Raw genomic sequence first — 27382 nt, forward strand, 5'->3', positions numbered from 1 at the left:
TTGGTCTCCAAAAGAACATTTATTTCCAAATTGAGGCCACAGAAACAGAAACTCCCCGTCCCGGACCTCTGACACTCCCATCAGATAATTCCTCAGCCTCCACAATAAGATGCCTCTTTGGCACATAAACACTTCTAGAGAAACCCCTGTTCACAGCTCAACGTGTTTTGACTGTGGTGCCTTCTTTGCTGCCTCCTGGGTCAGAAGCTCGTTCCAGAAAGCCACTTTCTCACTTTTCAGCTTCTTGGCTGCCCGAGTGTTGACACCAATCTGAAGGTACCCTTCTTTCTGGTCATATGCTGGCCAGTGGGGAAGCCCCTTCCCATTGGGGTTCCTAGAACAAAATCAAACAGAAATTCCCCAAAGCTGCTGTGTGGTCTTGGACCTCTGAGATTGTCAGGGACCCCCGGCTTCATTTCTGCCAAAAGCTCATATGCCTCCAGAGATAGGAGGCTGACCATGTCCTGGGCAGCCAATCTATCACGGGGAGCTCTCATCTCAGAGGTCACAGGGCGGGGCGTTTGACCATCACACATTGGAAGCTCTCCCCACCCAACAGACACGCCCAACCCCACTCCATGTCTGCCAGCAGCTCACCCATTCCGAGCAAAGTTGGCCCAGAACTTCATCATCATCTTGCTGAGATTGATCTCTTCTTCTGAGGCACCATCTGTGGGGAGGACAAAGCCAGTGCTGCTCAAAGGGTGGTTCATGGGCAGTGGCAGCACTTGAGAAATTGTTAACAGATTCAGAAATGGGGACCTTACTCCAGACCTACTGAGTCTAAGCCTGCATTCTAAGAAGATCTTGGGAAACACAAGTGGACTTCAAACTTGGCAGTTACCGACTGAGGCTGGGCTCAGTGAAGGGCTGCAGTCGATCCATAAGCTGACTGCCTTGTCTTCTGTGCCCACCCGACTGCCCTTCCCCCTTCAGCGTTTCAGGGACACATCCCAGGGTTGCTGCTAGACTAACCCCACTCCCAGGATGCTCTCCTTTGGGTCTTTTCTCGGTGTCCTTGATCCACACACATTTTCACAGAATCTGGAAAATAACCGAGCTGCAAGATCCCGCAAAAGCCACCCAACCAGGAAATGCCCAGAGGCACTGGGTGTAATGAACAGTTCTGCGATGTGTCACACACAATTTGTCTGTAATTGCTAATGGTTAAGGCATTGAAGACATCTGTGAAGTTTTTTTTTTTTTAATATTACACACCTAGATATATTATGATATTAAAAGATATGAGTTTTAGACAGATAGATGATTGGATAGACAGACACACATGTTAGTCCTGATTCCAGGTTAATAACAACTCTAACTTCACCCTCACGCACATTCTGATGTGTTCTTGTGAGGGCAGAGTGAGTGGTGGCCTTCTAGGCCTGAGCAGGGCCCTGCAGGTGACCCAGCTCCCGTCTTGCTGATGCCCAAGTCTGGATTCTTAGAGCAACCATGGGTTAGGGCACAAGGATGCGCATTCTCCATCAGGTACATTAGAGCAAGAGAATGGTTGGGACCTTTGTCCTTCCACCCTGTTATGGTGAATTCAGGAAACTAAGACCTGCAGAGAAGGAGGAACCTGCCCAAGGTCACCAAATAAACTTGAACCCAGATCTCCTAACTCCAAGTTTATAGTCACCAAAGGGCCATCACCTTGCAAAACTGGAATCCCGAAGACAGAGAAGACTTCATCCCCGTGGTCCCCTATCACTCTCTTTGGTTTCACCTTTGGTGAGAAGCTTGGGCGATACTGAAACTCGTACATGTAGGTCGGGACTCCAGCATCTGGGAAAAAAGGATTCATACACGGTTCATTTCAGCAGATGCACACTTGATGGTATCAAGGTCTCCGCGGGGCTGTGAGCAATCAAGAAATTGGAGGCATGTCTAGTCCTGAGTGAACAACAACAGTATTAATAGCAGCTGCCTATTGTGAGAACCAACTGTGTGCCAACCTTGTGTGTTCCTACAGGAAGCCCCTGGTTATGAGCACATGAAAAATTTTGGAAAAATTTCATCACTTGCTTATGGGTGCATAGTTGGGAGAGGTGGAAAAAGATTTGAGCTGGGTATTTATCGAATGAGTAAGTGAAGAGTGAATGAATGAATGTTCAAACCTTGAGTAGCTCCATTCTAAATAAATATAGGGGCACTGGGTCAGTTCACATAAGCCCCTTTTGATCATCCACGCACAAGGACATCCACACACGCACACTTTATTGCATTTCATTGCTAACAGGCTAGTCTTCATTTCCTTTGAGAATACCTGTAGCCTGACAGGTGTCTTCCATTATGTCCATTTTTGAACCTTTCCAGTGATTTTCACATGTATTCCAAGAAGAGCAAAGTAAATTCAAGTTGTGAGCCTGAAAGTGCAGATTTAAATACAAACCTATGCAGAAAGGGGAAAATTTGCTCCCCATGTCTCAGGAAACCTCAGTCTGGCATTTTCTTTTCTTTGTGTCTGTCCTCTCACATGTCTTGCTTCCTGCCTGGCTCAGGGAGTGTGCAACAGTGGCAGAAGGGAGAAGGGGCTGAGGAAGGGGACAGACCCTCTCTCCTGGCCTCTCTCCGTCCCTCTCCTCTCCTCTCTCTCCACCTCCTCTCAAACCCAAGAAGATGTCAGTTTTCCTGCTGATGCTTCAGCAGAGATGCCCAACTTGCTCCTTCAGGGCTAACTCGTGGGCCTCCCACCTGGGGACTTCTGTGCTTTGCATTGATAGTTATGCCACAGCTAGTGACTCTAATGGGGAAGGGTCAGGCCCCAAGGCAGACTGGTGGGGAGATATCACAACATCCCCTCCCTGCCTCGGGGATACTATCACATTTGGAAAATGCCAAAAAAAAAAAAAAAATAAAAGGAAAATGAACAAAATGATCACTTATAATCGCACTGCTCAGAGAAACCTTTGTTAATATTTCAGAACTTATTCCACTTATGCATATAAAACTATGATACTATTGATAATTATGTGTTATTACATATGACCATAATAATTGCTTCATATCATTAAAATTTCCCAACAAAGTAGTTTAACAATATATGCCATCCCAACAGGAGGATGTAAAATAATTTGTTTAATTGCCTCCCTCATCTCCCATCTTTGCACTTTGGTTTAGCAAGAGGTGATTTGGGGAAGAAGCAATCCTCTGTGGTCCCGCAGGCCACTTATTAAACAGTTGCTTCAAGGCTGGGGGCTTCCCTGGTGGTTCAGATGGTAAAGCGTCTGTGTGCAATGCGGGAGACCCGGGTTCAATCCCTGGGTCAGGAAAATCCCCTGGAGAAGGAAATGGCAACCCACTCCAGTACTCTCGCCTGGAAAACCCCAGGGACAGAGGAGCCTGGTAGGCTACAGTCCATGGGGTTGCAAAGAGTTGGACACGACTGAGTCACTTCACTTTACTTTACTTCAAGGTCAAGCAGAGAATGCTGTAAGGAGGGGCTTTAACCTTGGCTCTGCCATTTTAAAGTTTTAGAAAGAACTCATGATCCAACCATAGTGGAAAGAACTTTCATGAATGGGAGAAATTATTTTGGGGAGCATGTTGCCCAAAAGATATTTTTGTTTATTTTTTTCTTTTTAACATTTCTGCCTTAAACTTCTGAGATTTATTAAATTCCTACAACCACAACACAGGTCTTCAAAAGAATAAGTAGGGCACAGGTTTGAATAATAACATTTAGGAACAACAAGAAAAGCAGAGGGAAAGAAAGAGCTAGGAATAAAAAATACACAAATTTAATCAGTGTGATGTTCTTTTTTCTTTATTTGGTAAGGAGGGGCTTATGAAATTGGCAGCATTATTTTTATTTTTTAATCTGATATCTTAACAGAGAGAATTAAGAAATACTCATTCTTATATACTGGAAGCAATTTCACAATGTGTATCAAGAACTTTAAAATGGTCCTACAAGCTAGCCTAGTAATTAAACCTTTAGTAACCAAATCTAAAAAAAAAAAAAAAAAAATCATCAGAGATTTGGTTAAAGGTATATGCACATAAGGCTGAACATAATGTTTTACAGCATCAAAGTATGGTCAGCCTGCCTCCATATCCAATAGGACAGGAATACTAAAGTAAATTTTAATGTATTATTCCATGAGATAATGGATGCTTTTTATGAGTTTTCATTGACATTGAGGAAATGCTTACCATATAGGATTCCATGAAAAAAAACACAATATAAAATTAATATTTAAATTATATGTAAGACATGGGAAGATTAATGAAGAAAATATGTCAAAAATTTATAGCAGATATTTCTATGAATTTTGAAGGCTTCCAAGGTCAGAACTAGCTTTGACTAGAAATTTGACTAGAAACTAGAAATTTCTAGTTTCTTCTTCATGTGTTTCCATATTTTCAAAATATTCTATAACTATAAGATGTTAATTTTTATATTCAGAATAAGTTCTCTTCTGTATAAAAAAAGACAAATACAAAAAGTTTAAAAAAAAGAAAGCATGATGTTGATAAAGTCTGGGAATTCCAAGCAAAAATGACTCTGATGTGGGTCTGACACATCCAAGATGACTGGGTCAACAGACAATGAAGCAGAAGAAACCACATGTATGGAGAGACAAGACCACGTTTGTGAAAGAACAGTTCTGACCCCAGGCCGCCCCTGGCTGAAGAGCTTCATCAAGACCCTAGGGAGGAGGAAGGGTAACCAGAACCTATCCATGACTGTATTGAACTGGGGGGACCTGGTAGGTCAGCCGTTCAGTTCAGTTCAGTTCAGTCGCTCAGTCACGTCCGACTCTTTGTGACCCCATGAATTGCAGCACACCCTGTTCCTCACCAACTCCTGGAGTTCACTCAGACTCACGTCCATCGAGTCAGTGATGCCATCCAGCCATCTCATCCTCTGTAGCTACTTTTTATTATGCTTATAGAGTCCCAAATTCTAAAACCCTTCTAGCATGGTTAGAAAGAGTGATCTGGGTCAGAGAACCACGTCCTGCCTTGCAGACTAGATGAGAGATAGCTCCTGGAAAGGGAGGGTCCTGTAAGGACCTCAGCAAGGCACTCCAAAAGGACACCTCTTGTCCAGGTGAGCTCCTCCATCCTTGGCCTCATGCCCCTAGGGCCCCCCGTACACAGTCTTGGGATATGCTGAAAGGTCCTGCGATAGACCCAGCACACACTGGCATGGAACAAGGCCAGCTGCAGACATCAACATTCTCCAGACCACTTGCCCCATACCTCCCTCTGCTCCGTCCGTTGGGTTTTCTTGGTCCCAGACACATTCCTGATCCAACACTTGGCCTCATGCTATCTCCAGCTCCACAGATTAACAAATTAGTTTGAAGCTCTCTCTGACCTTGGAAGGCTTCTAAGACAAAACGGCCAATATTTGCCCTGTGGCCCCACAGACTACTGTAATTCAGGTGACGGACCCCTGGTGTCTCCGCTGTCCCCTGCTTCTGGGCACACTGGCCAGAGTTCCACCTCCTGCATCTGTAGCTCTTTGCCTGAGGTCTTCGGCAGCCAGAGACCACTCTGCCCACATGTACAGCAGATCAAAGCACCAGGGGATTAACTGTCCTTGGGAACAGCCTTCAACCGATGACTCATCAAAGCTGGAGGATAAATAGCCCGGCTCTCTTGCCACTGACTGGGGAAAACCCTGAGCCACGTCTTCTGCTGGTTCCCCCGCTCCAGGTGTCCATGGTGGACATTCGCGGGGCAGCACAGTGTAGACTGACTTCCTTCTCTATTCCTGTACTTCTCACTCCTCTACCAGGGTTACCTGGGGTCACTCCCAGATACACTGCCTGCATTTTGATCCTTTCTCAGAGTCTGCTTCTGGTGGAAACCAGAATTGGACAGTGCCCCGCCCCCGGCTATCTGGAATGGATCTTGAAGTTTCTTATATCTTTCTATGCTGAGGGTTAAGACAGAATACAGTGTGAAGCGGGTGGGGTCAGTGTCCCTCTCCTGTCCAATGATGAAGACTCACCTCTGTGGTAACGGGCCGTGTTCACAGATGGGACACCAAACAACCCATCTCCAATCAAGTCCAGGAGCAGGTCTTCCTTTTGGGCAGGGTCATGTGTCCCTCCTAAATACTTGTCAGTGGCCACCGGAGCCAGTTCCTCAGGGATGTTCTGAAACAGATCAAAAGTGAAAGTGACCACCAAGCCCTAGTGAACAGCCCTGGCTTCCCTAGCCAGTGAGGAAGGCTTGCACTAATGGTGAAACTCTCAGGCCCCATGCCGCCACTCCCGCCCACCCCTGGTGGTGAGGTGGAAAGGCAGAAAAATAGGAGCTGAACCCCCACCCCCGGCACCCCTAGCCCCAGTCTTCATTTTGCCATTAGCTGCTCTGCAATTGGGAACAAGCCCCTGCCCTTCTTTGGTGCTCAGCCAGTTTCCATGATTTTTAGTCTTACAAGGATGGGGTAGGACTTCCACACGAGTGACGTGGCCATCTCCTGGTCCATCTTGCCTGTAGAGACTGGGAAGCCCATGAGCTGTTAAAACAAAGGTTAAGCAATTGTGAAATCATCAGGAAATAGCAGGAAAAACCAAAGTGACCAACAGACCAAACTAAATGGAGGCTGAAGGTCACTTTGCCATGCGTTCGTTGGGCATGGGTTTTTGATGAGTTTTGGACTCAAGTGGACTTTCATATCCAGAGACCAAGGAGTGTAAAGAGGATAATGTAATTGTTAAGGGAAGCTGTCTTAGTCCTTGTGTGTGTGTGTGTGTGTGTGTGTGTCACAAACAATTAGAGTCCCCAGAGTGGTCGAGACAGAGAGGGAAGATTTCGGCCAGCCTAGTGTTGAAGTGAAGGGCTCTGGGGCAGATGACACGGACCCCACAAATACCCCACCTGTGTCAGATAACTGTAAAAAAAAAGTGAAAGTGTCAGTAGCTCAGTCGTGTCTGACTCTTTGCGACCCCACCGACTGTAGCCCACCAGGCTCCTCTGTTTGTGGAATTCTCCAGGCAAGAATACTGGAGTGCGTAGCCATTTACTTCTCCAGGGGATGTTCCCGACCCAGGGGCTTTACAGGCAGATTTACTAGTCAGATAACTGAGAAAGCCCCCAATCCTGCCATTATGACTTTGGTCCTTTGGTATAACCTCTGAAGTCATTCTGAAGAACCACAGAGCTCTGCACATAACAACTCCATTAAAACTCTGTCTTAAGAGACTTGACCAAGCTCCAGGACAGCTAAAGGAGGCTTAAGGCCATGTCCCCAGGATGACCGCAGGCCCCCTTCAAGAGCTCTGGGCTGCCAGGAGATTTTACTGTTTCAGCCAAAGCCTGGTGATAGGCAGGTAGGTCCCTGAACTCCCTCTTAGAGCAGTTACTTTAGAACTCTTGTAATTATAAATCTTTTCTTTGTCCCTTTACGTGTAAATCTACCACCCAAAGCTGTTTCCTCAAGGACCTGAGAGCCATCTCTATGAAAAACAAACATCCAGGGGATAATTCTTGCTCTCTCCTCCAGTCCCTGTGAGATGATAAAGCCTAACTTCAGTGGGGCCCTTGATTCTACTTACACCGCTGCCTCCTGTCATAAAGACAGAAGTTTGTTTCTTCTCCAGATAAATGCCAGCTAACAAATCCAGGTGGTCCAGTCACACGGACGATCCACCCCACCCCACCCCACTCTCACCCACTCCTTAAATAAGCTCAAGGCTTTCATTTCAGGGATTGGGTTCAGTTCACGACAGATCATTTCCCTAGAGCAGGGATGTAACTGAATCAAATCTGTTACCACTTCACCCAGTGTCTGGCTTTATCTCTGTCAGAAGGGAAAGCCCTTCCTAACTTTTAGAAGTCAATTTTAACTCAGGAGGAAGTAGGCTCCTCTGACTCTTTCCAGTGAGACGAGGGAGAGCATGGGTGAGGTGGGGGTAATTTATGGAGAAAGCATGAAAGCAGCAAGGGGGAAAGCATGAAAGCAGCAAGCCCAAGGGGAAAGGCTGCAGGTTCCAAGCCCCACTCTCCTTAACTCCCCAGCCCCTTCCCCTGTCCAGGCCTTGGGTTTTCATCTGCCCAGTGATTGGAACTGACATTTCAGGATCCATGGATAGGAGGACAATTAGAGAGTGCGCGGGGATGTGGGTCCCCAGAACTGCACCTCCCAGATGACAGTGTGAACCATCAGAGATGGTCTCCATGGACATATCAACTTGTATGAAGGGTACAGCTGGCCTGGTCCCAGAGAGAGGTCTGTGACCACAGATGGGAGGGTGATGTGATGGGAGACAAGTCTACAAGGCCTGTGCTTTCTCACCAGTGGAAGAATCCAGCCAAACTCTTGCTTGTTGATTCCGATGATGTAGGGAACAGTGTTGAAGTTCTTTTCAGCCAGCATCTCTTTTGGCATCTTTGGCAGCACCACTCCATCAACCACGGTGGGCAGGAAAGGATAGGTCTGGGGAAGAGGGCAGAGTATTGTCTGTGCTTCCCCTTCCAGGTCACACCTGCATCCCCGTCTCCACCAGCTGGAGCTCACAACCATTATCACATACCTGAGTCCTAACAAAGGGGGATAACTCTGTGGACCCCAGAGGGTAGAACTCTGACCAGGGGACAGCAGCAGTCAGGTGATGGGGAAAGATCTTCAGTCAATTTGGTATAAAAATATATAATATGTGCATATATTTGAATTATATATATATATATGTCTTTTTCCAGTTTCATTCAGCTCTCAATATTTGTGGTACTTAAGCTCTAAAAAGTTACTGTGACGGACTTCCCTGGTGGTCCCCCAGTTAAGAGACTGTCTGCCAATGCAGGGGACATGGGGTTTAATCCCTGGTCTGGGAAGATTCCACAGGCCTCGGGGCAGCTAAGCCCAGATGCTGCCGTGTGCCTAGAGCCTGAGCTCCACAACAAGAGAAGCCACAGAAATGAGAAGCCTGCACACCACAACTAGAGAGGGGACCCCGACGCTGCAACTAGAGAAAAGCCCGTGCAGCGATGAAGACAGCACTGCCAAAAATAGTAAATAATAAAAGAATGGACTAGGAAAAAAACAAAACAAAACAACAGCCAACGAGGACTCAGTGGTTCCCTGGGTGATGCGACTGTAAATCCTTTGGCCATCAGCCTCAACAGTGCCGACCACTATGCTTTTTTTTTTAATCCGCCTTCATCTCATAAAATCACAAACATAGCTTGTTTTCCATGGCTTCATCACACACTACAGATGTTACCTTAGCATATTCCTAACCAGCTCACCGAACTGATTGGCAAATAATCTTTCCTTATTCTGGATGCTCTGCATTGTCGATTCATTAACACTGAATTCTTGACCAGCAGACTGTCATCCATGCCTGAAGGCAGTTTGTCTAATACTCGTATTTCTCACAAGTCAGACATATCGTAGGCTGCCTGCACTTTGGCACACTAGACAGCCCTTCTGTCTGTGGTCAGGGATTATTTTAAACAGCAACACTGACAGCACAAAACTCAAGAATGCAAAAGGTGGCACTAACTAGGACCATGAAAAGATACGTTAATGGTTTCAGAGATGAAACAAAAAGACAAAAAAGTAGCTCCTTGTTTGATTTCTGTGAAGAAAAGGGAACCCTCCTACACTGTTGGTGGGAATGTAAATTTGGTATGGAGATTCCTTAAAAAGCTAAAAATATCATTATTATATGACCCTGCAATCCCACTCCCAGGCATATATCCAGAGAAAACTCTAATTCAAAAAGACACATGCATCTCAGTGTTCACAACAGCCCTATTTACAGTAGCCAAGAAATGAAAGCAACCTAAATGTCCATCGGCAGATAAATGGGTAAAGAAGATATGGAACATATGATGGAATATTACTCAGCCATGAACAAGGATGAAACAATACCATGTGCAGTAACATGGATGGCCCCAGAGATCACCATACTAGGTGAAGCGAGACAGAAAGAGAAGGACTAACGCCATATGATGTCACTTATATGTGGAATCTAAAATATGACACAAACGAACTTATTTACAAAACAAAACAGACTCACAGAAAACAGACTATGGTTACCAAAGGGGAAAAGGGGTCGAGCAGGGATGAATTAGGAGTTTGGGGTTAGCAGATGCAAACTTCTTTATATAAAACAGATAAGCAACAAGGCCCCTACAGGGGGAGCTGTATTCGATATGCTGCAATAAACCATAATGGAAAATAATATCACAAAGACTGTGTATATATATGTATAATTGAATCAGTTCACTAGATACCAGAAACCAGCCCAACACTGCAAATCAACTATACTTAAAAAAAAAAAGACTTTGTTGAATGACTAAGTCTCATTTGATCCTCTCTACACCTTTTAAGGTAAGACTCCCCAGGGAGTCTGCAGAGAGGCCAGGACTTAGATGCCACAGAAGTAATGCCATCAGAACCTGGTGAACGGAAGCGTTCAAAGGTGGGAGAAGACGGGAGATGGGAGGCTGCCGTTGGAGTTTCCCATGTGGCTGGGAGGAGGGTGGTGTCCTGAGGACTGAATTTTGTGGCTCCTTTCCCCACATCCTTGCAAACAGTGCGACTTGCACAGTCAGTCAACATGAAACCCCCTAGGAGATGGCCCAGGCTCCTTGTGAAGGCTCCTAAAGAGCCCCTTACCCAGTCATCTCCATTCCCCACAATGGAGGTTTCTCGTTCACCTTCTCCCAACTGGGCATTTTTAGGGATGTAAACAAGACCAGGGGCTGGCTGGGGACAGGGACACTGAGTTGATGATGGAGAGCACTGGCCTGCGTACTGGGTACAGGGTACTGGGTTCTGGTCGGATGACTGGTCTCCTCCTGGGGCCACCCAGACAGTACTCTATCTCTCTCTGGGGTCAGCAGGGTAAACACAAGGAGCTACTATGGCTTCGCATGGGAGAATTCCTGTCATTCATATGTAACTGGAGCTTAAAGGTGTCAAGACTTAAAACCGGTAATTAAGAAACCAAAGGTCCTTACCTTTGTTGGGTCTCCCAAGAAATCAAGAGTGAAAAACTTCTGTGAAGACAAAGACAGAGGTTGTGGTGAGGAGGCTTCCTGGGAGGAAAGCTGACCTCTGTGAGCTGTGCCAAAAGGTACCAAGTGCTCCCTCCTGGTGCCACCCTGGCTGGGCTGACAGGAAGCGGGCAGGACACCCTCCCCCGGGCACCAGCACTGGGAGCAGGTGTGGGGTGCGGGAGGGGGCTCTGCAGAGCACTGCTGTTGGTGCCTGCCCCGCCCTCCACCCATTTCCCCTTCTTCTTCCTCTAGGCAACAACACCCCAATTTTCCTTTGGGGAACCCCTTCTTCCCGCTCTCACTCCATGATTACAGGCATCTGTATGTGACCTCAGGTGCACCAAATCCCTGAGGACAGGGACTGCTTCAGGGGTGGACATGTGCCTACGTCAGTTCAATAGAGTTTACCCAAAACTTTTGCTGGAGTTATTGGGAAAGAGGGTTTCTAAGTAGATAGGATGTAAGACTAGAGTATTGTTGTTTAACTTCCCTAGGGGCCAGATCTGCCTAAGAGTGAAGCCAACACAGAAAGGTAAAAGCTGAAGGATAGAGACAGATTCTTAATAGCATCATATGTGCATCCAGATCCAGCCATGCCTGAAGCCATCAACTCCTGGACTTGTCAGTGAGTTACCGAAAGATTCTGTCACAATATATTCCTCTCTCTTCTCAAAGCACTTTGAGATGAGTTTTCTCATCTTGCATTAGAAAATCCTGACTCATACAAACGCACTGAAAATTCTCTATGTTGTAAGTTTACCAGGATTGTACTGACTTTATGGTTATACTGTAGCTAACAGGCCTGACCAGTGTGTATGAGGTCACCAAAAACAGTCTCTCCATTACGTGTTGAAGCCGTGCAATCCAGGTGCGTGTGTCCATGTGTGTGTGTGTCTATGTGTGTGTATTAGGGTGAGAAGGTAATCATGGAAACACTTCCACATGATCTCAGAAAACTCAGGAGGATTATAGAGGCTCCGGGTTTTACCAAAGTTACCAATTCTCTCTTTATAAACTGGACCTCTTGGGCCACACTGAGAGGTGCTGAAATAAATTTACATCCTTTCAGGCATTAGAAAGCAGTTGTGTTTTCATTCTTTGAACATATTGGTCACATCATGTGAACCTGAGAAGCCAGGAGTCCAGACAGAGAGCCCAGGTGCTTAGGTTACTCTGGGCTTTCTTTCAAACCCTCCCCGATAGAAAGGATAGTTCCTATTGGCCCAGGTGCTATATTTCTGGGTGTCCATCCTGCTGCGGCTTCTCTGTGATGACGCACTGCCGCAGACATCCATCAAGCCTCACAGGTCATCTTCTCTGTGAAGCATCCTTGCTTAGTATAACAAATACTTCCCCTCTCTGTCTTCCTACCACACAGAGCCCACAAATTACGTGGGTGTGTTTCTCCCTGGAAAGTTCCTTGTGAGCAGGGATTGTATGTCCGATCCACGTTCGCATCACCCTCCCTGTTACCACCCCTCGCCGCCACACACACTTAACATAGATACACGGGTGGATGAAGTGGTCAGTACGTGGAGTACTGGTGAGTCAGATGGACAAGCAGATACATGGAGATGGGTGATGGGTGGATCACTGATTTGGAGGGATGGAGGGTGGAGTGGCAATATTGGTGTGGTGCATGGATAATTAATAAGAGATGAATGAAAAGTTTTGAATGGATTTGTGGACTGGATAGAGGAATGATAAGATAGATGAGTAAATGGATGGATGGTTGGATAGATTAATGGGTTGATATATAGTTCTCCTAGAATAACAACTGAGGCAGAGTCTTAAAAAATCTAGAAAAGTGGCCCACCATTGGCTTAAAAATGAAATGGTTTCTAAGTTAACTAAGATAAAAAGTGATAATCTTTCCAAAAATATTTGTTTTTCGTATTTCTGTCCCTAAAGTTCAGGATGGTAGTTACCTCTGAAATATACGATGTTTAATTTTTAAAAATATATCTAAAACTGAGAATAGAAAAAAAAAGTTTTGATAGATCTAGAGGATTATTAATTGTTCATTATGTTCTTTTTTTGACTTTGCTAAAGTTTGAGATATTCCATAATAGTAAAGAAAAACAGTTCCCCATTCAGATCCAGAGGCTGACACTGCTCCTGGGAGGTGAGAAACTGTCCCAGGTAGTTTTTCTAGGGCAAGAGGACTGAAGCTGAAATGGTGAAGCCTGGAGCCATGTTTCCAGGTTCAGGGGCTTGTTTTTCCAAGAGAATGGATGCACTTACCATCTTCTGTGTTACCTCCAAGAGCTCGTCCTCCGTCTTCTGGCGCAGGCAGTGAACAAGGACAGCCGAGGTGATGGTCTTGCACCCAGCAAAGGCAGCAATTTGCTGTAGAGATCACAGGTGACAGCAGAATTCAAGAGCCATGCCTCCTCCCCCATCAGTACCAAGTTGTTCTGTCCCAGCCTCAGTTTCTAAAGTCAGCCCGTGGTAGCAGAAAACACCCCAGACCAGGACTTCCCTGGTGGCCCAGGGGTTAAGAATCTGCCTGCCAATGCAGCGGATCCGGGTTTGATCCCTGGTCTGGGAGGATTCCATCTGCTGCGGGGCAACTAAAGCCACACACCACAACTACTGAAGCCCTGCACCCCACACCCCATGCTCTGTAACAAGAGAACCCACTGCAGGGAGAAGCCTGTGTACCACAACTAGAGAAAGCCTGCACACAGCAACAAACACCCAGCACAGTCAGAAATAAATACATGATTTAAAAAAATAATAATAAAATTAAAGTTTAAAGCACTTAAAAAAAAAAAACAAAGAAGAAAGAAAAAGAAAATGCTCCAGACCAGTTTGTGTGGGTCCTGTGTCCCAGGCATGCCAGTGATACAGCCTCTGCTCTGTTACTTTATGTCTGTTAAAATGGGCACAGTATCCTCGAAACTGAAGAGAGGTATCATGGAATGGAGCTTAAAAATGTGGAATCCACAATCCCACTGTCTAATTTCAAATCTTGGCTCATCCAATTAACAGCCATGTGGCCTCAGGCTAGTCACTGGCAAAGTGAAGCCAGTGGGGAAGATGCAGCAGAGAAGTCAGGTGCCAGGATGGTGGGGCACTGGAGAGTGTGCACGGGCTGCCTGGAGACGGGTCCTGTGTCTGACGTGCAATCAGGGCTCAGTAGATGTTTGCTAAATAAATGAAATGACCATAAGAAGTGGACAGAGTGGGGAGAGAGAGAGAGAGGGAGGGAGGGCAAGAATCAGAATCTTAGATTCCTTCATTGTCTTAGATTCCTCCCTTCAAGTGTGGCTGCTGGCCCACCCCTCCACCAAACCAGCCCGACCAAAACGCTCCACAACACTGACTCTAAGGCACACTCCTCAGCAGGGCCTTCGTGTTGCTCACCCTTCCCTGTCTTCCTAACATTCTCCAAATAAAGGCGAAGTCCCCACTAGGTCCTATGAAGCATGGCCCTGCCAATGGCCCCATCCTCAGCTCTCTCCAGGTCCTGTTTGCACTTTCTGCCCTGGTCACATCAGCCTTGCTCACTCTCTCGAGATACCTCCTCCTGCCACAGGACACTTGCTCCGGATGTTCCCTCTTCCTGTATATTCTTTTCTTACCAAGTAATTTACTGCTTTTCCTTCTCATCTCAACTCGTTGATCATTATTTTTGCTAGGAGCCTTTCCTGATAACTTCTCCCTACACACTGGACTAAGTGCTCCTTTTGGATTCTTTTGACACCAGGTACCTCTTCTCTATTGCTCTAGTCACAGTTGACATTTTACAAGTTTTGAAATTGTATAATTATTACTCTATCTCCTAAATTATAATAGAAGCTTCATGAGGTTGCCAGATGTCAGACTACATCAAAACTACTTGTTGAGTGAATGAATGAGTGAATGCTCCAGGAATCTACCCCAGTCACAAGCCCCCAGGGAAAATCCTCTCCAGGCTCACAGGAGGCCAATGAGTTCAGCAGACTCAGACACTGAGGGAAGCAACACAGATGATGGGCCATTGTCCACGGTGCAGCCCTCTCACCACACCTGGTGCACTTTGGGACGCGTGTTCAGCGCAAAGTGGACCGGGGCTGGCAGTCCAGAGTCACGAGCCCGAGTCCAGCTCTGCCCTCATCACTGGCTGACCTTGGCAAGTGCTTCTGCTCTCTGCCCCAGTTTGATTAGCAGGAGAACTGGGAGGTGGAGCGGGGTGTGTCCTCGCCCTTCCTGGTCAGCCACCCTCACTTCTATGATTCTTTGAGGATGTCAGCCAGACCCTGTGATAAGAAAGGGCCCTGACAACTTCAGCAGAGCAGAGCATGGTGTAGGGACAGTCCAGTGTGAGACCTACCTTAGCTTCAGCCTTAGAGTCCTTCTTGACCATGCCAGGAAGAATGGCAACACCACTCTCTGAGATGGCCCGGTGGAAAAGATTCTTGGCCAGAGGAGATAAAACCTGGGAGGAGAGTGGCAAGAAAGGGAGTTTATGCTCACAGGGAGTGGGGTCTTCACGAGCTATACCCATCCCTAGCCCTGTCCTGGGCTGTTCCCATGGAGACTGTGGGGCTCAGTGGACATGACAGGTCCTTCCTTGACCTGACTGACCTTGTTCCCTAGACTGACTGGAGGGTCCAGCTTCTCCAAGAAAACCTCCGCTAGAGGGAAACGGGTGTGCAGAGTGAGGCATGCACTGATCATAACAGTCAAAGTATCTGAAAGGCAGCTGGAAATTTCTAGCATCGATTTAAACACACAGTTCTGATTTCCCATTTCCATTACTCAGGATTTATTTTAAGGAAAATGATCTGGAGGCAAACAAAAATCTCTAAGATGTTCATGTTATTTATAACAGTAAAAAGTGGAAATAACACAAGGTTTTAATATATGACATTGGGTAAATAAGGTATTTTTCATTCTTACAAGGAAATACTAATGACTATACATACAAAACATAAATAGTAATTAATCTTTAGGGAAACATATATGCTATAATGTAAAGGAAGCTTTTTTGTTTAAAAATTCATAGATATAGATAGATGATAGATAGGGTGATTCATGGAAAAAGGGCTGTTCTGGTGGCTCAAATGGTAAAGAATCTGCCTGCAATGCAGGAGACCTGGGTTCAATCCCTAGGTTGGGAAGATCCTCTGGAGGAGGGCATGGCAACCCACTGCAGTATTCTTGCCTGGAGACTCCCATGGACAGAGGAGCCTGGCGGGCTGCAGTGCATGGGGTCGCACAGAGCTGGACACGACTGGGCGACTAAGCACAGCACTGCACAACAGCATGGGAAAAAGACTAGAAAAATGAAGCTGTCCATGGTGAGAATCGCTGGCTAATGGGATTGTGGATGAATTTTTATTGGGGGGGTTATCTATGATTTTCTTTTTTTCCCCATTTTATAAAATATAAAAAAGTTTTCTCTGAATATTCAACTATGATCCCACATGTTTTAAAAATATAGTAATAGTGCTCAAACGTGAGGGAGCTGGAGTGTTCCCCACGGCTCCCAGCACCTTCTAATCTGGCTTTCCAGCTTTGCTTCCCTCGCTGTCTCCCCCATCCCCATTCCCCACACCACGCTCCCAGGTCCTGTCTGTGTCCCTTGTCCCCGTCCCATCCCCCATCCCTCCTCTTCTCCTTCTCCCCAGCCCAGCTCCATCCCTCAGCTCCAGAGACTGCTGCCCTCCCTCCTGGGCATGGACAAGCCACCAGGGCCCTCAGAGGGGGCCCCCAACCTATTCCTAGTGCTCGTGGCTCCTGAACTGTAGGCCTGGCTTCAAGTTAGACAAGGACACCCTGACAAACCTCATGGTCGACTCCTCTGATTAATCATTTACATCCACCCCTAATTTCAAGAGAAGTGAGGCGAGTCCTAACGTTAAAATGGTTAAGAAGGAGAGGATGAGCTCAACCGACACAGGACAGGAAGAGTGTCTATTGCAGCTGTGGCTGCAGCTACGGCCCCAGAGGCTGAGCTGAGCCCTGAGCTTCCTGGGGACCAAGGGGAGTCTGGCCATTAACTCTTCACCATCTGATGTTGCACAGCGTCGGGTCAACCTTGAATCCAGGTCTTGGAAGTAAAGGTCCCAGAACTAGATGGGCTGGTCTACAAGGGGTCCCATCAGCAGCCACATCAGGGCCAGGAAGACTTACAAGAACAGACACACTTTCCGCTCCTGCTGACTCTCCAAAGATGGTCACAGAGCCTGGATCCCCTCCAAAGCTGGCAATGTTCTCCTGGACCCAGTGCAGCGCGGCCACCTGGTCCAAGTGGCCCCAGTTCCCCTGGCTGTGCTCGTCCCCTGTGCTGTGAGTAAGAGGACAGGGTGTGGTTGGGAGCAGAGATGTCCCGGCAGGGCCCTGAGGACCAGAGATGGGGCTGGGGGTCCAGGGGAGCCTTCTGGAAAGGACTGGGCTTCCACAGCCCTGACATGGGGTCTTCACTCTCCTGCTGTCCTGCTCTGCTACAGGGCTCTGCAGAGCCCTCCTTCACCTACTGACTGACCATCTGCTACAGTCGGGGTAGAACCCTGGCTCAGGTGGTAGAGAGGCCGGGGGAGAGGAAGTGGGGTGAGTACGCGCAGTTACACTGTCACTGGGAGCAGACACGGGCCGTGGGGGGAAGAGCTGAGGGGTCTCCGTGAAGTGGACACATCCTGGGACACAACTCCCCTGGGACAACCCTCTGCCGGCCCACAGGTCTTTCCAGGGAGGTGACCACCCCTTCCCCGGGCCACCCCCCAGCATCTCAGGGTAAGAGGTCCTGGCACCACTGCATTTGGGAAAAGCTCAGTAACTGCCTGCTAGAAACCTGGTTCCTGTCCCCAGAGAATCCATGCAGGAGACTCAAGCCTTCACTCATGCATGTGCCAAATTCCAGGAAGGAAATGGGGTGAGTGGGCCCAAGGCTCCTCCCAGTAGATGTCCCCTGGAGTCAGATGCTCCTTACAGCCTCCCAGTTCCAGGCACCTGCTCCTTCACCTACTAGACTTCCTGGACCTCCCATGAGTCTACCCCTCTTTACTTCCCCAGGAGGAAACATGTGTGAGCCTCTAAGTGCTGTGCTGCATGGTAACCGTCATCTTGAAGATACTGCAACATGCCAGCAGCACAGTGAAAAGGGATAAACCAGTTCAGATGAGATAACAACTAGGTTGGGCTTGGTAGGAATAATAGGAGTGTGTCAGGGAGATTGGGTGTTTTATGTGTAAGAGCTCAGAAGTAAGTTCACCAGGGTGGCTGGGGAACAAGAAGGTAGGTGGAGCCCAGTTAGGAGGGGACTCAGATGTCTTTAGGAGGGAGCCTAGCAAGGAGCCCCTTGAGGGCTTGCATGACCAGAGTGGGTTCCTAGCACCCCCACCCTGGGGGCAGTGTGCCACCAGGAGAGTCCAGGGTCTTACCTGAAGAAGCCCCAGATGCCCAGGCGGTACTGAATGGTCACCACCACCACATTTTCATGGGCAGAGAGGACCAGCCCGTCATAGGTTGATGCTCCTCCCATCAGCAGAGCTCCTCCGTGGATCCACACCATCACCTGGACAGGGAAGATGCAACCACAGGGTTACAGGAAGCAGAGCTGGGGAAGACCTCAGAGGCAGGTTTGGTCACCTACCCGTTCTCCAGCTGCGGCCCGGGCCAGCACCCCACTCAGGGCACCCTGGCTGCCCCTGCCTGTCTCCCCTGCCCCAGTGCCACCTGCTCTCACTGCTCCTCATGCTGAGAACATCATCATGGGAACAGCCAAGGCTCAAGCATCATCTCCTCCCCAACACTCCCACCACCCTCACTCCTGGACCCCTCACCCAGCTCAGAACACTCAGCATGCAGAAGCCCTTGGCTAGAAGCTTGTTTCAGCTTTATCTTAGTTACCTTTTGAGTGGTGAATTCAACTTCTCAAGCGAATGAATGATCATGTTAAGAAGCACATGCCCTGGGTGGTACCTCATCTTAATATACCTTCCTGCTACCTCCTCCACTCCCCAAATCTCACCCATCCTCCAAAGCCCAGCCTAAAAACCACCTCCTCCAAGAAGTCTTCAACCATTTGATGAATATGATCTGAAAACCTACTAGGTGCCAAGGACTGTGTAAAAATTGAGGCCATTCATAATGCACGTCCCCAAATTTAAGGAGTTCACATAGCAAGAAAGTGAGAATAGCTAAAGTAATATTATAATGATTTTGTTATCAAAAATTTTGAAGAACTCATACATGAACTATGTACCAAGTATTATTTTAAGCATTTAAAAATAACCCATCCATGAACGAGGGACTACTACTATCCCATTTCATGGACGGGAGAACAGGGGCACTTAACCACCCTGAGGTCACACAGCTACTAGGCAGTGGAGGCAGGACTTGAACCCAGGCAGTCTGGCTGCAGAGTCCACATGTTGAGCCACTCAGCACCCAGCAGCCAATGGCCGTGCTGCAGTAGGTTGGCTGTTGGGGCCGGAGGAATTCCTTCCCTTCAACTCTAACTAATGCATCAGGAAGTTGCCTCATGTGCTGTGCCAGACACTGCCATAAATCTTCATATTCATCACTTAAAACTCACGTGTGATTATCCCTGATTTGAGGAAACAGAGCCAGGTCTCTCAGGCAGTAAAAGGCAGAACTAGTATTTACATCCAGACTCTGCAGTTCCAGAGCCTGTGTCCACACTAGAGGTTCTCCAGCCTCAGGTTCCCAGAGCCCCTGCTCCTCCAACACCTCCGATCCTTGACTGTCTCCTGATGGAGGGACTGAGTTTGCAGTAATCTCTTGAGTCCAGGATGAGCCAGGGGCTGGTCAGCCGCGATTTGCTGAAGAACCTAGTCCGGCTTGGTACACATCCTCAAAGGCAGGGGCTGTGTGGTCATAGTTTTATGTTCCTCTTTTCTCTTAACTCCCACTTCTAGCTATGTGTGTGGGAGCACTAAGCATGTAACAGGCAAATGAATGAATGCGTGAGTGATCAATGTCCCCACCTCTTCAAGCTTCTAGTCCCAAGTTCAGACACTCTCCTCCACATCTGGGCACCATGCCAAGGGTGTTCCTGGGAGATGGCTGGGTGTGCGTGGCCACCCCAGTCTCTACCCCCACTGACCCCTCCTTTTCTAGCAGACCAGCCCTACCCTCTAGCCTGAGTCTGGAAGGCTGCCCTGTCTCTGGGCTCCATTTATTCTGGAAATGCTGACTCACTGAATCACTAGCCTGGGCCAAAGACAATTAGGAAGTGAAGTTAACTACAAGAAAATCTTGATAATTGGCAAAGAAAAGGGCAACCTTGTTGCTCCAGGCTCTGCCCCTCAAGCTGTGACCCAGAAAGCTGTCAGAGAGGGCCTCTGTGTGCCGAGGAAAGGCCACACACAGGCTCCGTGCTAGTGTGTTTCAGAGTGCTCCCGGCTGTTCCAGGAGCCCTGTGCTCCAGTCCTGCCAACGCCTACTCTGTGACCGCGCCTTCCCCTCACTGGGCCTCAGTTTCTCTGTCTGTAAAGGAAGGGTTGATTTGTTGGCTTATCTCCAAGATTCCTTCCAGCTCTAACTTTATTGGAAATTACGTTTTACCTACTCTGGGTATCAGATTCCTAATCTAGCAATTAAGAGTCATCCTTCTTGTCCATCTATTAGCATGAGAGACATCAGAAAAATGAAATGTGCATTACAGATGTGCAGCAATCTCCCCCAGGGGCCCTACTCTGCCCGAGGGGAAACAGAGGTGTGGGCCACCTGCGCTCCCTAATGTCAGGTTTGGCTGTGGTGCACAAGAAAGCCCTGGGGCCCCAGAAGACCCTTGGCCCAAGACGCCCCCACCCGACACTGCCTTCATCCCCTTCCAGTCTACCCCAGCCTCGCCCAGTGGTTCCCGCCGCTTACCGGCAGCCTGCTTCTCTTCGTCAAGTCAGCAGGGGTGTAAATATTTAGGTAAAGACAGTCTTCAGAAAATGTAGGCTTAACGCTCTCCATTCCGTTGCTAAGGAGGTCTGAGGCCATTTCCCCCCAAAATGCGTTTTGGGAGCACCTGGGAGGGGCAAGGAAAGAGAAGAACTCCTGACGGTCAATCAGAGCTGACCAAGGAGATGTCTCCTGTAGTGAGGCCAGGTCTTGGACTGGGAGAATTAAGCCTGTAAACAGGGCTGTCTTACAAGATTCCAGACACTGGAATGGGTAGGAGGCTACCTGGGGGGTCAGAATAGGGGGCTCTAGGGCTCACCAAGGTCTCTGGGGAGAGTGACTAACGAGAAGGCCTGGCACCTCCCCCTTTCAGGAGACTTCGGAATGCATCGTGTCAAGAAGATGCTGCTTATGAGGCTGGAAGTGGATCATTTCCTGCATTCCCTGGTTGCAGTTGTCTCTCCGCTGCATAGCGAGTGCAGGGTGCTCACGCTCCTCTACAGGCCAAGCAGGAGTTCCAGTTCACGGGAGACCTCCAAAAACGGTGAGAAGCCACTCTGTTGGCAGTCATTTAAGGCATGCAACAGGTCAAGGGCAAAATATTTGTGGTGCAACATTAGGAGAGCTTGATTCTAGTTCTGCCTCTGCCACTTACATGCCGGGTGACCTTGGGCAAGTTCCTTCTCTGTTCTGGGTCCCAGTCTGCCAAGTCTAAGTGAGGGGAATGATTTCTATATGGGTCTTGCAGCACTGACATGCTAAGATTCTGTCAGCTCATCTTGTCAAGTGTTATGCATTGCCCAAATAATGGATCTGAAAGACCCAACAGTGGTAACAGGCAATACTTAATATTTAAAAGACACTTGCTCCTTGTAAGGAAAGCTATGACCAACCTAGACTGCATATTAAAAAGCAGAGACATCACTTTGCCCACAAAGGTCCGTACAGTCAAAGCTATGGCTTTTCCAGTAGTCATGTATAGATGTGAGAATTGGTCCATGAAGAAGGCTGAAGGCTAAAGAATTGATGCTTTTGAATTGTGGCGCTGGAGAAGACTCTTGAGAGTCCCTTGGATTGCAAGGATATCCAATCAGTCAATCCTAAAGGAAATCAACCCTGAATATTCATTGGAATGACTGTTGCTGATGCTGAAACTCCAATACTTTGGCCACGTGATACTAAGAGTTAACTTGTTGGAAAAAATCTTGATGCTGGGAAAGACTGAAGGCAAGAGGAAAAGGGGATGGCAGAGGATGAGATGGTTAGATAGCATCACTGACTCAAGGGAGATAAATTTGAATCCAAGAGATAGTGAAGGACAGAGGAGCCTGATGGGCTTACAGTCCATGGGGTTGCAAAGATTCAGACATAACTGATGGACTGAACAACCACAAAATCTTCAGAGGGGCTTCCCTGGTGGCTCAGTGGTAAAGAATCTGCCTGCCAGTGCAGGAGACACAGGTTTGATCCCTGATCCGGGAAGATCCCACATGCCAAGGGGCAACTAAGCTTGTGAGCCACAACTACTAAGTCTGTGCTCTAGAGCCTGGGAGCCTCAACTACTGAAGCCTATGCGCCCTGGAGCCGGCGCTCCGCAAGAGACACCGTTGCAATGAGGAGCCCACACACTGCAACTAGAGAGTAGCTCCCGCCATCTGCAGCTAGATAAAGCCTGCACAGCATCAAAGACCCAGCACAGCCAAAAATAAATAATAAAATAAATAAAGTTATTTTAAAAAATCTTCAGATCAGACCCATGATATGGGTTCTATTATTATCCCTGTTTCACAGTTGAGAAAACTGAGGCACAGAGAGGTTATAGAACCTGCCCAAGGTCACACAGCCATGAAGAGTCAGACTATGCACTGCTTATGTTTCCGAGGACTTTATAAGCCACATTTCCAGATTTGCGGAAAGCAGGCATGGTGGCCCCCAGTCCTGAGTTGCTTGGATGACATAGCTGTCAAGTGACTGTCAGAGCCCCATAGAGACCCTCCTGATTTCCATCCTGGGGGAGCTGTCCCCAGATCACCAAGGCAAGGGGATACAGTATTCATAAAAGGATACAATAAAAAATTAATGGGAAAGAGAGTTCAACATCACTAGTATTGAGATAAATGCAGAAAAACTCTAAAATTATATAAATAATTATGATTCTAATAATTATTATTATTTTGCCTACTCAATAGCCAAAACACTTTTTAATAATCTCAAGCATTGGCTAGGGTCTGGTGAATGAAAGTTTTCATATATTAATGGAAAGAGTGTAGCTGGGACATTTCTGGAAGGAAATTTAACAAAAGATGATACTCTTTTACTCAGAAATGTCATTTCTTGGAACTCAGCCCCAATTACTGTGAATGTGCATAAAGATTTGGCTATAGGATGTTCATCACCGTGCTAATTATATTATCAAAAATATCAAGAAGAACTTAATGGTCCTAAATAAAAGACTGGGTAAATAAACTATAACTCAATACCCAATGTAATATAATGTCAGGCTGTGATATGTAATGACATATAACCATGTTTATGATACAAATGAGCAAAACAGACATCCAAAGTATCTGTATTGGGCTTCCCTGGTGGTCCAATGGTTAAGAGTCTGCTTTGCAATGCAGGGACATCGGTTTGATCCCTGATCTGGGAAGCTCTCACATGCTGCGGGACAGCGAAGCCCGTGTGCCACGACTGAGTCCGAGCCCTACAGCCCATGCTTCACAACAAGAGAAGCCACTGCAAAGAGAAGCCCACGCATCTCAACTAGAGAGCAGCCCCTGTTCCTTGCCAACTAGGGAAAGCCCACGTGCAGCAACAAAGACCTAGCACAGCCAATAATAACTTAATAAACAAAATTTTTAATTATTAAAAAAACCAATAAAGTATCTGTATTGTGTGATATGATACTGTGATATAATAAGAAATATATCTTTGGTCTTCCCATTTCCTGCAAGGAGTTCCTAAAACCCTAGGAATTTCCTAAGTGAAGAGAGTGACAAACGCATCATTTGTTGTGTTAATGAGGTGGTTCTGGACCTCACCTAAGGGTGGGAACTAGTGGCAAGAGGCAGATCCTGGAAATCCTCAGAGATCCACGCGCGCAGATGTCCTAGGTGTTCTGGGGGATGACTTTGACTTCTTTGCCCAACGTGGACACAATGCCTAGGACACACCGACCATTGCTCTCCGCCTTACTAGGCAGCAGTCACACCTGAGAGTTAGGAACTGGAGATACCCCAAAGACTCCCCACCCACACACCTGCTGGCCCACCTCACTCCCCAGCTGCATTGAAGATCAAGACAGAAGAATAAACAGAATCATTACTTCTGACCTGCCCACACCACTGCTCAACTCCTGGTTTTATTCCAAAGTACTTAGCCTATTCTCACATATTATATAATTTTTACCTTGCATATTGCTCAGGATCTGTTTTTCCCTGCTACAAAGGCAAGCTGCATGAGGGTGGGATCTTTCTTTGGGTCACTGATGGATCCCAGGAAACTAGAACACGCCTGACACATAGGAGGTGCTCCAGAAATATTGGTTGAATAAAAGGCTCTACAGTACTGTGAGAATTCTGGAATGCTGGTAAGGATCTACAATATCTTGAGGATTTCAGAATAAATTATGAGCCACTCAGAAGATTGCCTTGGCTCCTTCCTGCATCCCTTTGAGACTAACATCCCACTGAAAGGTGCCAAAAACCACAACCCCGGCTTACATGGGAGAGTGAGAGGTGGTATTCTTCACGAAGCTCCATGGTTCTGCAGGCTGCGGCGGAGCAAACCTCAAGGATCCAAGAGGAGGCTTGGCAAAAGGAATTCCCAGGAAAACGCCTACAGGCTGTGCAAATCCTTTTAAGCTGACATATTTTCCCAGGACTCTGCCCTGAGCAGTCTCCACAATAGGTGGTGAGAGTGGCAGCCCTGGTGGACATTGAGAGGAAATGAAGACACATCAGTGGTGAAGGTTTGAACTGGATTCTCGGTGGACTTTGTTACGTTTGCCACGTGATCTTGAATGTCCTCTCAACTCTCTAAGCCTCAGCTTCTTATGTGAGAGAGAGTGAAGCTAACTGTCCTTCCTAACTCACAGGGTCATCAGAGAGAGAGAGACTGGGGGTCACATCCTGTCTGTCCCATTTCCATGGAGCAGACAGTTCCTTCTCACTGAGCTCAAATGCGTCTCCTGCAGTTGCCATGTCAGGCCTGGTCCTCCCTGCTTGGGGACATCCTGCACCTTCATGAGGCAGGTGGCCTTCGTGTTGACCCCTGTTCATACTCATCTCTCAAGTCCTCTCTTGTCCATCCTCAACAGCTGCAGTTTGTTTAAGCATCCTAACGGGAAATGATTTCTAGCCTCTCACCCTCCCAATTGTTCCCCTTTAGATACAGATAAAACGACAACCTCTCCCTCAAAGCGTGTGGCCAGAACAGAGAAGAATAACCCAGATCTGGTCTTATAAACACATCTGATGATAGCCTTCAAGAGACATGAAGTGGACAGATGCCCAACTGGCAAAGGTGAAAAAGTGGGTGATGCGCTGTGAGGCTAGGCAACAATGGTGCAGCAGCGGTTACTCCTTGAGGTACATGTAAGGATGTGTATTGGGTACGTTGTGCCACGTGGACATTCCTGTGACAAAAGCCTCGCTAGGGAAACGTTAATATGTCCATTTTACAAAAGAGGTAACTGAAGAAATGGAGGGAGCCAGTATGGATTTTTAAAAGATGGAAATAGACTGACTCTACCCAGATAAACCAGCAGAAAGGGGATAATCAGCTTCTAGTGTGCTTCATGCTCTGCTCTAACCCTCGGTTCCAAGTCTCTCACAGTGTCACAGCACCAGGAAGAGGATTAAACCCAGTGTAGACTGGACGGTCAGAGCACTGGCTCTGGTCTCAGGAGACAGGGATAGAATTCAGAGCATGATTTTCCAGCTGACCTTGGGCACGTACATTTCCCTCTCTGAGCCTCAGTTTTTCCATCTATAACATGGTACAGATGCATTCCAAGGTCCCTTGCTGCACCCCGGTATTAACCATGTCTTCTATGCTGTGTATTCTGATGCTTTGACACCTGGAGCCTTGCTGATTCTGGGGGAACTGGCCCTCCCAGAGTTAGCCAATCCCTGGAGACAGGAATGAACTTTCTCTTCCAGCCTGCCAGAGGCTGAACCCCAACCACCTTCTTTATCAGGCCCCGCACAATGGCCACTATCAGCCTGCCCTAATCATGCCAGGGCAAAGTACCTAACAGTTGTGGGCACTCCCTAAGCCCTAGAGCGTGGCAGGGATTGGCTAGTTCCCTCACCCTATCCAGCCCACTCCACCAACCAAGATAAAGTTCTTGCCCTGATTCCTCCCTTCTTCCTCTGCCCCTGACACACCTGGTACTTTACCTTCTAGCTCACCAGGTGGTGTCACACCCCCTCCTCTGGGAAACTGGGAAAAGCATCTCTTAACTGGCAATTGGCTGCTGATCCATGGGCTTTACCACATCTCAGAGTGTCTATTAATACACTGTAAGTTATAACAACTCTTTTACTTATGAATCACTGTCTTTTCACTTTTTCCAATTCCAGAGACTCTTTAGAAACAACCCATTTCACACTTACAACAGCACAATGATGTAGCTACAGTTCTCACCCCCATTTTAGACGTGCAAAACTGAAACGCAGAAAAGAAACATCCCTTGTCTAAGAATACACAGCTACTGAGTGCTGTCTTGGATGGGAACCCACACACTGACTCCAGAGTGCACATTAATACTCCTTAACTCACTTTTGGGGAAGGCAATGGCAACCCACTCCAGTGCTCTTGCCTGGAAAATCCCATGGACGGGGGAGCCTGGTTGGCTACTTTTCATGGGGTCGCAAAGAGTCAGACACGACTGAGCGACCTCACTATCTATCTATCTATCTATCTATCTATCTATCAGAGTCCTGACAGCGCGCTGCTGCGGGACCGGCAGCTGCGGACCCGGCAGCCTGTCCCTGCTTTGCCCTGTACACCTCTATTCCACCTGGTCCCCCACAGGGATTCCCAAAGACCGCCCGCTATTTGTATTTCAGGACGACTCACCCCAAGCCGTGGAAATGGCGAGGGAGGTTAGGACCAGAGCTACGAGCCCCATCGTGGCAGAACAGCCAGCTCTGCGTCCTCAGGTCTCTCTGCCTACAGAGGGCCTTATGAGTCCGTCCAGTTCCCGCCCCCTCCAGCTTCTCCCCCGAGCCCCGCCCCCACCGCCCAAGAGCCTGAAGAGGAGACAACAGAAGAGCTCTCTCCGCTCCCTAAGTTGCAGGGCTGAAGTTTCCGCGGCCAAGCCCGTCCGGGCCCCGCCCTCCTAGAATGACTTTTGTCAAAAGAGCTTGCATTAAACTTCTTGATTACAGATAACCACTGACTTGTTCAAGCCCTAGTTTCACAAGTGTTTCTCCCTTCCTGGATTCTAACCTTCGTGCACGGTGAGCTACCCATAGCAGGCATAAGCAAGCAGAGGTCTGTAGACAAGGGCACACTTTGGTGGAACAAAAGACTGGTTCCAAATGGGGAAAGGAGTACC

The 27382-nt window shown here is 47.6% G+C and overlaps 1 protein-coding gene across 2 annotated transcripts; it reads right to left on the reverse strand.

The window, feature by feature from the left end:
- CES1 (carboxylesterase 1) lies at positions 1-27096 on the reverse strand. 2 transcript variants are annotated; one of them, XM_040254013.1, is made up of 14 exons: positions 26902-27046; positions 24540-24744; positions 20800-20944; positions 18342-18475; positions 17095-17248; positions 15290-15394; positions 13216-13320; positions 10933-10971; positions 8261-8401; positions 6401-6481; positions 5969-6116; positions 1657-1788; positions 598-670; positions 1-334 (listed from the first exon to the last, which is right to left on the reverse strand). In XM_040254013.1, exons 1-14 carry the CDS (start codon positions 26951-26953, stop codon positions 151-153), a joined length of 1698 nt encoding a protein of 565 aa, XP_040109947.1. In that variant the 5' UTR covers positions 26954-27046; the 3' UTR covers positions 1-150. The 2 variants fall into 2 exon arrangements, with proteins under 2 accessions (XP_040109947.1, XP_040109948.1); XM_040254014.1 differs by lacking the exon at positions 24540-24744 and having other exon boundaries at positions 4-334; positions 26902-27096.
- Positions 27097-27382: the final 286 nt, after the last annotated feature.

This window comes from Oryx dammah, unplaced genomic scaffold, assembly GCF_014754425.2.
Source record: "Oryx dammah isolate SB20612 unplaced genomic scaffold, SCBI_Odam_1.1 HiC_scaffold_13, whole genome shotgun sequence".
In the NCBI taxonomy this organism is placed as follows: Eukaryota; Metazoa; Chordata; class Mammalia; order Artiodactyla; family Bovidae; genus Oryx; species Oryx dammah.

Bases quoted from the DNA above. Each gene is read 5' to 3' on its own strand.
- CES1 (XM_040254013.1), bottom strand. From the start codon at position 26,953: ATGGGGCTCGTAGCTCTGGTCCTAACCTCCCTCGCCATTTCCACGGCT. The intron at 20,945-24,539 runs GTAAGCCGGGGT...TGCCCCTCCCAG, and splicing joins ACCACCTCTCACTCTCCCAT to GTGCTCCCAAAACGCATTTT. The intron at 6,482-8,260 runs GTGAGAAAGCAC...TTGTTTTAACAG, and splicing joins TTGGCTGGATTCTTCCACTG to CTCATGGGCTTCCCAGTCTC.